The sequence below is a fragment of the Rana temporaria genome, chromosome 5 (assembly GCF_905171775.1).
Source record: "Rana temporaria chromosome 5, aRanTem1.1, whole genome shotgun sequence".
NCBI classification, from domain to species: Eukaryota; Metazoa; Chordata; class Amphibia; order Anura; family Ranidae; genus Rana; species Rana temporaria.
Window position 1 is genome coordinate 428,004,760 of NC_053493.1, and position 14,057 is coordinate 428,018,816.

The window sequence follows — 14,057 nt, forward strand, 5'->3', positions numbered from 1 at the left end:
GCCCCCTCTGCCGGCCTTGATATTTTTACCCCCTGGTGGTGGTATATTGTGTGTGCGATGAGGTTGGAGATTTTACCCCCCCCCCCAGAAGTGGAGGAGATATTTGCCCCCCCCCCGGAGGTAGAGGAGATATTTGCCCCCCCCCCCCCGGAGGTAGAGAAGATATTTGCCACCCCCCCGGAGGTAGAGGAGATATTTGCCCCCCCCCCGGAGGTGGAGGAGATATTTGCCCCCCCCCCCGGAGGTAGAGGAGATATTTGCCACCCCCCCGGAGGTGGAGGAGATATTTGCCCCCCCCGGAGGTGGACGAGATATTTGCCCCTTCCCCTCCGAGGTGGTATATTGTGTACCCCCCCCGGAGGTTGGAGATATTACCCCCCCCCCCCGGAGTTTGGAGATATTACTTCCCCCCCCCCCGGAGGTTGGAGATATTACCCCCCCCCGGAGGTTGGAGATATTACCCCCCCCCCGGAGGTTGGAGATATTACCCCCCCCCCCCCGGAGGTTGGAGATATTACCCCCCCCCCCCCCGGAGGTTGGAGATATTACCCCCCCCCCCCCCCCCCCCGGAGGTTGGAGATATTACCCCCCCCCCGGAGGTTGGAGATATTACCCCCCCCCGGAGGTTGGAGATGTTACCCCCCCCCCCCGGAGGTTGGAGATGTTACCCCCCCGGAGGTTGGAGATATTACCCCCCCCGGAGGTTGGAGATGTTACCCCCCCCGGAGGTTGGAGATATTACCCCCCCCCCCGGAGGTGGAGGAGATATTTGCCCCCCCCGGAGGTGGACGAGATATTTGCCCCTTCCCCTCCGAGGTGGTATATTGTGTACCCCCCCCCGGAGGTTGGAGATATTACTCCCCCCCCCCGGAGGTTGGAGATATTACCCCCCCCCCCGGAGGTTGGAGATATTACCCCCCCCCCGGAGGTTGGAGATATTACCCCCCCCCCCCGGAGGTTGGAGATATTACCCCCCCCCCGTAGGTTGGAGATATTACCCCCCCCCCGGAGGTTGGAGATGTTACCCCCCCCCCGGAGGTTGGAGATGTTACCCCCCCGGAGGTTGGAGATATTACCCCCCCCCGGAGGTTGGAGATGTTACCCCCCCCCCCCGGAGGTTGGAGATGTTCCCCCCCCCCCCCCGGAGGTTGGAGATGTTACCCCCCCGGAGGTTGGAGATGTTACCCCCCCGGAGGTTGGAGATATTACCCCCCCCCCGGAGGTTGGAGATATTCCCCCCCCCCCCGGAGGTTGGAGATGTTACCCCCCCGGAGGTTGGAGATGTTACCCCCCCCGGAGGTTGGAGATGTTACCCCCCCCGGAGGTTGGAGATGTTACCCCCCCCGGAGGTTGGAGATGTTACCCCCCGGAGGTTGGAGATGTTACCCCCCCGGAGATATTTGGGCAGTCTCTGTGTTCTTGATCTTCCTGGCCTCTCCCTGTTGAACTTGTTGTTGTCCTGCGTGTCGGGACTTGCTGTAGTATGGAGGGTGAGGTGCGCCTCCCCTCCCTGTCTCCTCTCCCAGCCCTGCGTTCTCCTCCTCCGTCGTCCTCCGTCCTCTCATGGCTGTGGAGGCCAGCCTCCGGCCTGTGGTGGCCCCCGGCCCCCGGACACGATGAGAAGTGTGGAGCTCAGGCATGTGTGTTCCTTGGACAGTATGGAGCCGTCCATCCAGCCAACAAAGACTGATCAGTCCACCCATCGGGCCGTCCAGGCTGCTGTTAGTGCGGCCAAACATCAGAAACAGAGACCCAAAAGCCTGTGCTCGGTGGGGAACGGACTTACCACCAGCCCCAAGGCCGACCCGGGTCCCAGCTCTCTCGGAGGATTGTTGGACCTCCTGAAGCATCGGTCTGGGCGGAAGTGTGAGCCCCAAGGCCGTCCACCATGCAACGGGACGATGGGTTCCCCTCGGCCTTTTAGTATGAGTGTTCTGGATATAAACCGTCTGAGTGGAGCTCCGGGGGCGTCTTTCTCCAGGAGGGAGTTCAGCCGCAGCTCCGGCTTCCTACGCGGTTCGTCCATCTTCAGCAGCCAGCGATGGAACGTCTTCGGGAACAAAACACCGGAACACAAGAAGAACCTCTCCTCATCTCTGCGCAAAAGTTTCAGCTTCAGACTCCGGCGTTCGTCAGAGACCAGGAAGGAGGGCGATTCCTGCCGATCGCGCTGCCGCAGTGAAGACGACTCGTATTCCTTGCACACCGCGCCGTCACGGAAGGATCTCCGGGTCCCCGACGCTCCGGCCAATGAGAGCAAGGAAAACAGAACCAGTTTTTGGAGGTTACTCACCAGCCCGTTCCGTAAGAAGGAGTACGCCACCAATGATGGCCGACACCGAGGTGATGGGGGCAGGGCGGCCGAGCCGGTGCTGGTGGCACTATCCTGCACTGATAACCAAGGCCTTCTGGGTAAGTTCTGGCTCCGTGGGTGTTGTATGTCTTGTGTGACTGTCTTCTATGACATGGAAGATCCGATTGTCCATCCCCCTCTACCGGCCCCCATCCTGGGTTCCCGGGGGTCTTGTGTGACCGTCTTCTATGACGTGGAAGATCCGATTGTCCATCCCCCTCTACCGGCCCCCATCCTGGGTTCCCGGGGGTCTTGTGTGACCGTCTTCTATGACATGGAAGATCCGATTGTCCATCCCCCATCCTGGGTTCCCAGGGGTCTTGTGTGACCGTCTTCTATAACATGGAAGATCCGATTGTCCATCCCCCATCCTGGGTTCCCGGGGGTCTTGTGTGACCGTCTTCTAGAACATGGAAGATCCGATTGTCCATCCCCCTCTACCTGCCCCCATTAGGGGTTCCCGGGGGTCTTGTGTGACCGTCTTCTACAACATGGAAGATCTTGGCGATTGTCCATCCCCCATCCTGGGTTCCCGGGGGTCTTGTGTGACCGTCTTCTATGACGTGGAAGATCCGATTGTCCATCCCCCTCTACCGGCCCCCATCCTGGGTTCCCGGGGGTCTTGTGTGACCGTCTTCTATAACATGGAAGATCCGATTGTCCATCCCCCATCCTGGGTTCCTGGGGGTCTTGTGTGACAGTCTTCTATAACATGGAAGATCCGATTGTCCATCCCCCATCCTGGGTTCCCGGGGGTCTTGTGTGACCGTCTTCTAGAACATGGAAGATCCGATTGTCCATCCCCCATCCTGGGTTCCCGGGGGTCTTGTGTGACCGTCTTCTAGAACATGGAAGATCCGATTGTCCATCCCCCATCCTGGGTTCCCGGGGGTCTTGTGTGACCGTCTTCTAGAACATGGAAGATCCGATTGTCCATCCCCCATCCTGGATTCCCGGGGGTCTTGTGTGACCGTCTTCTAGAACATGGAAGATCTTGGCGATTGTCCATCCCCCATCCTGGGTTCCCGGGGGTCTTGTGTGACCGTCTTCTGTAACATGGAAGATCCGATTGTCCATCCCCCTCTACCGGCCCCCATCCTGGGTTCCCGGGGGTCTTGTGTGACCGTCTTCTAGAACATGGAAGATCTTGGCGGTTGTCCATCCCCCATCCTGGGTTCCCGGGGGTCTTGTGTGACCGTCTTCTAGAACATGGAAGATCTTGGCGATTGTCCATCCCCCATCCTGGGTTCCCGGGGGTCTTGTGTGACCGTCTTCTGTAACATGGAAGATCTTGGTGATTGTCCATGCCCCTCTACCGGTACCCGGGGTACCCTCTGTGTCGGGGGGGGCAGCATTGTATATCGGATGTTCTGGAAGGTCTTTGTATCGGAGAATGGAGTCTCTCATGGGAAGTCCAGAGATGACCGTTGTCAGTCACATTGCTTGGGTTGGTCCATGGTACGTATGTATGCGCCATGCCTGGAAGCGACACCACTACTACATTACTACTAGAGTGATTGCCACAATCTATGGGTCCCATGCTTGGTTTACATGGGAGGTCACTCTCTTCGCTTTGGGCTCATTCAGGAAACACCTTCCATGCAAAGCTATCTCTGATTGGATGAGGTGGCGATCGTGATGTCACCACTCCATCTTCACCTCATCCAATCAGAGGATGTTTGGCATTCAGAGAGAAATGCCATCACCCTCCTTGTCCGGCCCGTCGCCCTCCTTGTCCTGCCCGTCGTCCTTGTCCTGCCCGTCGTCCTTGTCCTGCCCGTCGTCCTTGTCCTGCCCGTCGTCCTTGTCCTGCCCGTCGTCCTTGTCCTGCCCGTCGCCCTCGTTGTCCGGCCCGTCGCCCTCGTTGTCCGGCCCGTCGCCCTCCTTGTCCGGCCCGTCGCCCTCCTTGTCCGGCCCGTCGTCCTTGTCCTGCCCGTCGCCCTCCTTGTCCGGCCCGTCGCCCTCCTTGTCCGGCCCGTCGCCCTCCTTGTCCGGCCCGTCGTCCTTGTCCTGCCCGTCGCCCTCCTTGTCCGGCCCGTCGTCGTCCTTGTCCGGCCCGTCGTCCTTGTCCGGCCCGTCGCCCTCCTTGTCCTGCCCGTCGTCCTCCTTGTCCTGCCCGTCGTCCTCCTTGTCCTGCCCGTCGCCCTCCTTGTCCGGCCCGTCGCCCTCCTTGTCCGGCCCGTCGCCCTCCTTGTCCTGCCCGTCGCCCTCCTTGTCCTGCCCATCGCCCTCCTTGTCCTGCCCGTCGCCCTCCTTGTCCGGCCCGTCGCCCTCCTTGTCCGGCCCGTCGCCCTCCTTGTCCTGCCCGTCGCCCTCCTTGTCCTGCCCATCGCCCTCCTTGTCCTGCCCGTCGCCCTCCTTGTCCGGCCCGTCGCCCTCCTTGTCCGGCCCGTCGCCCTCCTTGTCCTGCCCGTCGCCCTCCTTGTCCTGCCCGTCGCCCTCCTTGTCCTGCCCGTCGCCCTCCTTGTCCTGCCCGTCGCCCTCCTTGTCCTGCCCGTCGCCCTCCTTGTCCTGCCCGTCGCCCTCATTGTCTGGCCCGTCGTCCTTGTCCTGCCCGTCGTCCTCCTTGTCCTGCCCGTCGTCCTTGTCCTGCCCGTCGTCCTCCTTGTCCTGCCCGTCGTCCTCCTTGTCCTGCCCGTCGTCCTCCTTGTCCTGCCCGTCGTCCTCCTTGTCCTGCCCGTCGTCCTCCTTGTCCTGCCCGTCGTCCTCCTTGTCCTGCCCGTCGTCCTCCTTGTCCTGCCCGTCGTCCTCCTTGTCCTGCCCGTCGCCCTCCTTGTCCGGCCCGTCTTCCTCGTCCGTGTCCGGCCCGTCTTCCTCGTCCTTGTCCGGCCCGTCGCCCTCCTTGTCCGGCCCGTCGCCCTCCTCGTCCGGCCCGTCTTCCTCGTCCTTGTCCTGCCCGTCGCCCTCCTTGTCCTGCCCGTCGCCCTCCTTGTCCTGCCCGTCGCCCTCCTTGTCCTGCCCGTCGCCCTCCTTGTCCTGCCCGTCGCCCTCCTTGTCCTGCCCGTCGCCCTCCTTGTCCGGCCCGTCGCCCTCCTTGTCCGGCCCGTCGCCCTCCTTGTCCTGCCCGTCGTCCTTGTCCTGCCCGTCGCCCTCCTTGTCCTGCCCGTCGCCCTCCTTGTCCTGCCCGTCGCCGTCCTTGTCCTGCCCGTCGCCGTCCTTGTCCTGCCCGTCGCCGTCCTTGTCCTGCCCGTCGCCGTCCTTGTCCTGCCCGTCGCCGTCCTTGTCCTGCCCGTCGCCGTCCTTGTCCGGCCCGTCGCCCTCCTTGTCCGGCCCGTCGCCCTCCTTGTCCGGCCCGTCGTCCTTGTCCTGCCCGTCGCCCTCCTTGTCCGGCCCGTCGTCGTCCTTGTCCGGCCCGTCGTCCTTGTCCGGCCCGTCGCCCTCCTTGTCCTGCCCGTCGTCCTCCTTGTCCTGCCCGTCGTCCTCCTTGTCCTGCCCGTCGCCCTCCTTGTCCGGCCCGTCGCCCTCCTTGTCCGGCCCGTCGCCCTCCTTGTCCTGCCCGTCGCCCTCCTTGTCCTGCCCATCGCCCTCCTTGTCCTGCCCGTCGCCCTCCTTGTCCGGCCCGTCGCCCTCCTTGTCCGGCCCGTCGCCCTCCTTGTCCTGCCCGTCGCCCTCCTTGTCCTGCCCGTCGCCCTCCTTGTCCTGCCCGTCGCCCTCCTTGTCCTGCCCGTCGCCCTCCTTGTCCTGCCCGTCGCCCTCCTTGTCCTGCCCGTCGCCCTCATTGTCTGGCCCGTCGTCCTTGTCCTGCCCGTCGTCCTCCTTGTCCTGCCCGTCGTCCTTGTCCTGCCCGTCGTCCTCCTTGTCCTGCCCGTCGTCCTCCTTGTCCTGCCCGTCGTCCTCCTTGTCCTGCCCGTCGTCCTCCTTGTCCTGCCCGTCGTCCTCCTTGTCCTGCCCGTCGTCCTCCTTGTCCTGCCCGTCGCCCTCCTTGTCCGGCCCGTCTTCCTCGTCCGTGTCCGGCCCGTCTTCCTCGTCCTTGTCCGGCCCGTCGCCCTCCTTGTCCGGCCCGTCGCCCTCCTCGTCCGGCCCGTCTTCCTCGTCCTTGTCCTGCCCGTCGCCCTCCTTGTCCTGCCCGTCGCCCTCCTTGTCCTGCCCGTCGCCCTCCTTGTCCTGCCCGTCGCCCTCCTTGTCCTGCCCGTCGCCCTCCTTGTCCTGCCCGCCGCCCTCCTTGTCCGGCCCGTCGCCCTCCTTGTCCGGCCCGTCGCCCTCCTTGTCCTGCCCGTCGTCCTTGTCCTGCCCGTCGCCCTCCTTGTCCTGCCCGTCGCCCTCCTTGTCCTGCCCGTCGCCGTCCTTGTCCTGCCCGTCGCCGTCCTTGTCCTGCCCGTCGCCGTCCTTGTCCTGCCCGTCGCCGTCCTTGTCCTGCCCGTCGCCGTCCTTGTCCTGCCCGTCGCCGTCCTTGTCCTGCCCGTCGCCGTCCTTGTCCTGCCCGTCGCCGTCCTTGTCCTGCCCGTCGCCCTCCTTGTCCTGCCCGTCGTCCCTGTCCGGCCCATCGCCCTCCTTGTCCTGCCCGTCGTCCTTGTCCTGCCCGTCGTCCTCGTCCTGCCCGTCGTCCTCGTCCTTGTCCGGCCCGTCGCCCTCCTTGTCCTGCCCGTCGCCCTCCTTGTCCTGCCCGTCGTCCTCCTTGTCCTGCCCGTCGTCCTCCTTGTCCTGCCCGTCGTCCTCCTTGTCCTGCCCGTCGTCCTCCTTGTCCTGCCCGTCGTCCTCCTTGTCCTGCCCGTCGCCCTCCTTGTCCGGCCCATCGTTGTTGTCCTTGTCCGGCCCGTCGTCCTCGTCCGTGTCCGGCCCGTCGTCCTTGTCCTGCCCGTCGCCCTCCTCGTCCGGCCCGTCTTCCTCGTCCTTGTCCTGCCCGTCGCCCTCCTCGTCCTGCCCGTCTTCCTCGTCCTTGTCCTGCCCGTCGCCCTCCTTGTCCTGCCCGTCGTCCTTGTCCTGCCCGTCGTCCTTGTCCTGCCCGTCGCCCTCCTCGTCCGGCCCGTCTTCCTCGTCCTTGTCCGGCCCGTCTTCCTCGTCCTTGTCCGGCCCGTCTTCCTCGTCCTTGTCCGGCCCGTCTTCCTCGTCCTTGTCCGGCCCGTCTTCCTCGTCCTTGTCCTGCCCGTCGTCCTTGTCCGGCCCGTCGCCCTCCTTGTCCTGCCCGTCGTCCTTGTCCTGCCCGTCGCCCTCCTCGTCCGGCCCGTCTTCCTCGTCCTTGTCCTGCCCGTCGCCCTCCTTGTCCGGCCCGTCGCCCTCCTTGTCCGGCCCGTCGCCCTCCTTGTCCGGCCCGTCGCCCTCCTTGTCCGGCCCGTCGCCCTCCTTGTCCGGCCCGTCGCCCTCCTTGTCCGGCCCGTCGCCCTCCTTGTCCGGCCCGTCGCCCTCCTTGTCCGGCCCGTCGCCCTCCTTGTCCGGCCCGTCGCCCTCCTTGTCCGGCCCGTCGCCCTCCTTGTCCGGCCCGTCGCCCTCCTTGTCCGGCCCGTCGCCCTCCTCGTCCGGCCCGTCTTCCTCGTCCTTGTCCTGCCCGTCGCCCTCCTTGTCCGGCCCGTCGCCCTCCTTGTCCGGCCCGTCTTCCTCGTCCTTGTCCGGCCCGTCTTCCTCGTCCTTGTCCGGCCCGTCTTCCTCGTCCTTGTCCGGCCCGTCTTCCTCGTCCTTGTCCGGCCCGTCTTCCTCGTCCTTGTCCGGCCCGTCTTCCTCGTCCTTGTCCGGCCCGTCTTCCTCGTCCTTGTCCGGCCCGTCTTCCTCGTCCTTGTCCGGCCCGTCTTCCTCGTCCTTGTCCGGCCCGTCTTCCTCGTCCTTGTCCGGCCCGTCTTCCTCGTCCTTGTCCGGCCCGTCGTCCTTGTCCGGCCCGTCGTCCTTGTCCTGCCCGTCGTCCTTGTCCTGCCCGTCGCCCTCCTCGTCCGGCCCGTCTTCCTCGTCCTTGTCCTGCCCGTCGCCCTCCTCGTCCGGCCCGTCGCCCTCCTTGTCCGGCCCGTCGCCCTCCTTGTCCGGCCCGTCGCCCTCCTTGTCCGGCCCGTCGCCCTCCTTGTCCGGCCCGTCGCCCTCCTTGTCCGGCCCGTCGCCCTCCTTGTCCGGCCCGTCGCCCTCCTTGTCCGGCCCGTCGCCCTCCTTGTCCGGCCCGTCGCCCTCCTTGTCCGGCCCGTCGCCCTCCTTGTCCGGCCCCTCGCCCTCCTTGTCCGACCCGTCGCCCTCCTCGTCCGGCCCGTCTTCCTCGTCCTTGTCCTGCCCGTCGCCCTCCTTGTCCGGCCCGTCGCCCTCCTTGTCCGGCTCGTCTTCCTCGTCCTTGTCCGGCCCGTCTTCCTCGTCCTTGTCCGGCCCGTCTTCCTCGTCCTTGTCCGGCCCGTCTTCCTCGTCCTTGTCCGGCCCGTCTTCCTCGTCCTTGTCCGGCCCGTCTTCCTCGTCCTTGTCCGGCCCGTCTTCCTCGTCCTTGTCCGGCCCGTCTTCCTCGTCCTTGTCCGGCCCGTCTTCCTCGTCCTTGTCCGGCCCGTCTTCCTCGTCCTTGTCCGGCCCGTCTTCCTCGTCCTTGTCCGGCCCGTCTTCCTCGTCCTTGTCCTGCCCGTCGTCCTTGTCCTGCCCGTCGTCCTTGTCCTGCCCGTCGCCCTCCTCGTCCGGCCCGTCTTCCTCGTCCTTGTCCTGCCCGTCGCCCTCCTTGTCCGGCCCGTCGCCCTCCTTGTCCGGCCCGTCGCCCTCCTTGTCCGGCCCGTCGCCCTCCTTGTCCGGCCCGTCGCCCTCCTTGTCCGGCCCGTCGCCCTCCTTGTCCGGCCCCTCGCCCTCCTCGTCCGACCCGTCGCCCTCCTCGTCCGGCCCGTCTTCCTCGTCCTTGTCCTGCCCGTCGCCCTCCTTGTCCGGCCCGTCGCCCTCCTTGTCCGGCCCGTCTTCCTCGTCCTTGTCCGGCCCGTCTTCCTCGTCCTTGTCCGGCCCGTCTTCCTCGTCCTTGTCCGGCCCGTCTTCCTCGTCCTTGTCCGGCCCGTCTTCCTCGTCCTTGTCGGGCCCGTCTTCCTCGTCCTTGTCGGGCCCGTCTTCCTCGTCCTTGTCGGGCCCGTCTTCCTCGTCCTTGTCGGGCCCGTCTTCCTCGTCCTTGTCGGGCCCGTCTTCCTCGTCCTTGTCGGGCCCGTCTTCCTCGTCCTTGTCGGGCCCGTCTTCCTCGTCCTTGTCCGGCCCATCTTTGACCTAAACTCGGCCACCTAGAGGCTGGGAGACGGCAGTACAGAGGACCTACCTTCTTACTCTCCTTCATTCTTACCCCAAATAACAGGGAAGGAAAAGGCAGAAATGGGAGGAAAGAAATTGTGGACAGCCGCACTCCAATAAAAGGTAAAAAGGTGGTGCCTTTCATTCTGGTAAAAAATACTACAAAAGCAAGAAAAAAAGAGCAAACAGCGGGGTAATAGAGCTGACGCGTTTCACATTGATAACAATGCTTAGTCATAGCCTAAGAGCTGTTTGCTGTTTTTTTTACCTTTTATTGGAGTGCGGCTGTCCACAATGTCTTTCCTCCCATTCATGCTCTGTGCATTGCCGGCACCCCCTGGATTTTGGGCTATTTTATTCACCACTGAGGTCCATCATCTGGAGCGGCGGTTCCTTCTTTCTAAAGGCAGCAACTGTGTTTCGGGGGTCCAGGAACTCCCCTTCATCAGATCACTTCACGAAGGTCGGACCCCCTCAGGGATTGGACAGATGTCCTATCCGTGTTCCCACCAGCCTCACACTTTGTGGCCTCGGGAGACCATTGTTCCTGGTGACCCCTTTGTCTTTGGGGGGCTCCCCTCTGTAGAGATTTTTCCTTTTTGGACAAGTTGAGTCCGGGACCTCGCTTCCCCCCCCCCCCCCCCCCCCCTCATTTCTCTAATTACTGACCCCACCATCTGAAATCCCGACTCATCAGACCCGGCAACGTTTTTCCAATCTCCTATTGTCCAATGTCGGTGATCCTGTGCCAATTGTAGCCTCAGTTTCATGTTCTTAGCTGACAGAAGTGGCACCCGGGGGGGTCTTCTGCTGCTGTAGCCCATCTGCTGTAAGGTTGGATGTGTTGTGCGTTTAGAGATGGTATTCTCTGCATACCTTGGGTGTAAGGAGTGGTGATTTGAGTTCCTATCTGGAACCAGTCTGCCCATTCTCCTCTGACCTCAACCAGACATTTCCCTCCACACAACTGCCGCTCACTGGATATTTTCCCCTCCATTCTCTGTAATCCAGAGAGACGGTTGTGTGTGAAAATCCCAGAAATACTCAGACCGGCCCGTCTGCCACCAACAACCAAGTCACGAGATCCCCTTTCTCCCCCATTCACAACGTCTAGATACATAAATGTATTGGGGTTCTGCCCTGTGATTGGCTGATTAGCAACAGAACGGGTGAGGTTCCGGCTGTCGCATGACCCGGCTCTCTCCCAGCCTGTCTGCAGGGAAACATAAGTAGGAGGAGCTTCTCTGCTGCCGCTCACATGATCAGCTTTTGGAATACAGAGAAAATCTTATAAATCGTCCTACAAATATATATTTGAAATCGAATCTTTATTATTATTTTGTGTTAATCACAAGGTGTGGGCGGAGTTCAAAGGCTGTGTCACGCCCCCTCCAGCCTTTGTCTTAGAATAAGAGAGGTGAAGCCTCCATCAATCTACATGTAACATCCCACCCCCATTGTGTTCGGTATGCATGGAGGAGGAGGGAGGGAGTGGCCTGTCATTGTGGTGTACGCCCAAATGTGTGACGCTATAGTCACATGGGCTCCTGAGATGTGATTGGGAACAAAGAAACCCACTGAGCATGTGCAGAGCTCCCCCCCCCCACCACTGCAAAATCCCCAACTGGACAGGAGGGGGAGATGGAGAGCAGTGAGATCATCCAGAAGTGGAATGTCATAGTGATACATCGTTATATGGGGAGGGGAGGGGGGATTAGTGACACTTTATTACAATTGTACCCCCAGATCTTCTTATCGGGGTGTGAGGAATGTGATGAGGGGGGTTGTATGATGAGAGGACATTGGCTGCCATGTACAGAGTGGGAGGTTCCCGTGTGTAGGGAGTGGGAGGTTCCCGTGGGTAGGGAGTGGGAGGTTCCCGTGGGTAGGGAGTGGGAGGTTCCCGTGGGTAGGGAGTGGGAGGTTCCCGTGGGTAGGGAGTGGGAGGTTCCCGTGGGTAGGGAGTGGGAGGTTCCCGTGGGTAGGGAGTGGGAGGTTCCCGTGGGTAGGGAGTGGGAGGTTCCCGTGGGTAGGGAGTGGGAGGTTCCCGTGGGTAGGGAGTGGGAGGTTCCCGTGGGTAGGGAGTGGGAGGTTCCCGTGGGTAGGGAGTGGGAGGTTCCCGTGGGTAGGGAGTGGGAGGTTCCCGTGTGTAGGGAGTGGGAGGTTCCCGTGTGTGGGAGTGGGAGGTTCCCGTGTGTAGGGAGATTCCCGTGTGTGGGAGTGGGAGGTTCCCGTGTGTGGGAGTGGGAGGTTCCTGTGTGTGGGAGGTTCCCGTGGGTAGGAGGGAGTGGGAGGTTCCCGTGGGTAGGGAGTGGGAGGTTCACGTGTGTAGGGAGTGGGAGGTTCCCATAAGAGGAAGTGGGAGGTTCACGTGTGTAGGGAGTGGGAGGTTCCCATAAGAGGAAGTGGGAGGTTCTCGTAAGAGGAAGTGGGAGGTTCCTGTATATACGGAGTGACCAATGAATGGGAAATGTTTTGTCTTTCAGATTCCTTTGTGAACAGTCAGGAATGGACTCTGAGCCGCTCCGTCCCCGAACTCAAAGTGGTAAGTGATTGGATGATGGGGCGGACAATGAAGGGGGTGATTGGATGATGGGGGTGGGGGCGTGGTTTATATTGTTCTGTATATAAGGAAGGGGTGATAGAAATATTGGTGGATTTCTGTTCCCATCGGGTGACGATCGTCATTTACCAAATGTAACAAAAATATCCAGAAAAACACATTTCATAAAAGTTATAATTTGATTTTTATTTAATGAGTGGAATAAGTATGTGAACCCCTCACAGAACATGACTTGGTGATTGGTACAGAATACCTTGTTGGCGATCAGAGGTCAGACGTTTCTTGGAGTTGGCCTCCAGGTTCTCAGATCTCAAGAGGGGTTTTCTCCTCTCCAAGTCATGAAGGTTTCCAGGCTGACGTTTGGTCACTCGAACCTTCGGCTCCCTCCACATATTTTCTATGGTATTAAGGTCTGGAGACCGGCTAGGCCACTCCAGGACCTTAATGTGCTTCTTCTTGAGCCCCTCCTTTGTTGCCTTGGCCGTGTGTTTTGGGTCTTTGTCATGCTGGAAGACCCGTCCATGACCCATCTTTAGTCCTTCCCGGTGTAGTGTGTTACCGATTGTTTTCTTGATGACGATGGTCCCAGCTGAGATCGGTGACAAGATTCTCCCGTGTAGTTCTGGGCGGATTCCTCGCCGTTCTCATGATCATTGAACCTCCACGAGGGGAGATCTTGTATGGAGCCCCAGACTGAGTAGGGTTGTCACCTCATCCCTTTAAATCCGAACGCCTCTTTTTCTTCATTAATGTTTGGTTAATTCAATATCCTCACCTCTTTGGGGACCAAAGAATTGAAGTGGGGGGAGAATTTAGCCAGGAAGTACACAGGTCCTGAGGCTGATTGAGGTGGAGTTTAAACTCACTTGGTGCCTCATCTGCATTAAATCCTCAGAACCCGTGTAATTCATATGTGATCGGGTTTATAGGAATGAGGTGGTGACCCCAAGATCAAGGAGAGTGATCGTTATTTTGTGTTTCTTCCATTTGTGAATAATCCAGCAGCTGTTGTCTCCTCCCACCGGCTGTTGTCTCCTCCCACCAGCTGTTGTCTCCTCCCACCAAGCTGCTTGGCGAGGGTCTTGTAGCCCATTCCAGCCTTGTGTAGATCTCCGATCTTCTCCCCGTCATCCTCCGACAGATCTTTGGTCTTCCCATGGGGGAGAGATCGGAATCTGATTGGTTGCTTCTGTGGACAGGAGTCTTCTATAGAAGTGGAAAGGAGAGAGTGCGGCGCTCAGAAGATAGAAGTGTACAGATCACCTCCGTGTTACACACATAATATGGAAACCATGTGAGGATCTGATGCAATCATTGACCCCAAATAATGAATCCAGAGAATAAAAAACCAATATTCTATAAATAAATACAAAGTGAGGCGCCAAAGATGGAAATAAACCCAAAAAGTTCTGGAGAACAAATGAAAAGTCCAAAATGTATCCACTGTGATAGAAGTGACTCTGTATAGAATTGTCTGCAGGCGATCCACCATGGAGATCCAAGGCTCACCAGACAGGATGGACCCAGCGGGGCCTGAAGGATGGGAGGAGCTTGTTGGTGTGACACACCCAGGGGGAGGTACAGCAATGAGACCAGGTGACCATTTATGGACATCAATGGGTTTAACCCCTTCCAAACCGGGGGGCCTATTCCGGCACTTCTCTCCTACTAGAAAATTACTCAGAACCCCCAAACCCTAGACGTTCTTTTAGCAGACACCCTAGGGAATAAAATGGCGGTCATTGCAACTTTTTATCTCGCACGGTATTTGTGCAATCATTTTTCCATAGCCTTTTTTGGGGGGGGGGGGGGGGGGGGTTCATGAATTAAAAAATAACAAAACCGTAAAGCCCAATTTCTTTGTATAATGTGAAAGATGAAGTCACGCCGAGTAAATACCTAACATGTAACGCTTTAAAACACTCATGGAATGGCGCCAAACTTCAGTACTTAACCACTTAAGCCCCGGACCAATATGCTGGCTAAAGACCC

The 14,057-nt window shown here is 60.5% G+C and overlaps 1 protein-coding gene across 6 annotated transcripts in view; it reads left to right on the plus strand.

Annotated features, from left to right (window-relative positions):
• The first annotated feature begins 1,516 nt into the window (after nucleotides 1-1,516).
• Nucleotides 1,517-14,057, plus strand: part of LOC120941766 (arf-GAP with GTPase, ANK repeat and PH domain-containing protein 3-like) — a 118,285-nt gene continuing 105,744 nt past the window's right edge. For 5 of the 6 annotated variants that reach the window (XM_040355432.1, XM_040355435.1, XM_040355434.1 and 2 more), the window contains exons 1-2: nucleotides 1,517-2,412; nucleotides 11,989-12,047. In XM_040355432.1, coding sequence (XP_040211366.1) covers nucleotides 1,617-2,412; nucleotides 11,989-12,047 — 855 coding nt within the window. In that variant the 5' untranslated portion in view covers nucleotides 1,517-1,616. The remainder of the gene's footprint in view (nucleotides 2,413-11,988; nucleotides 12,048-14,057) is intronic. The other variant, XM_040355438.1, reaches the window with a different exon arrangement.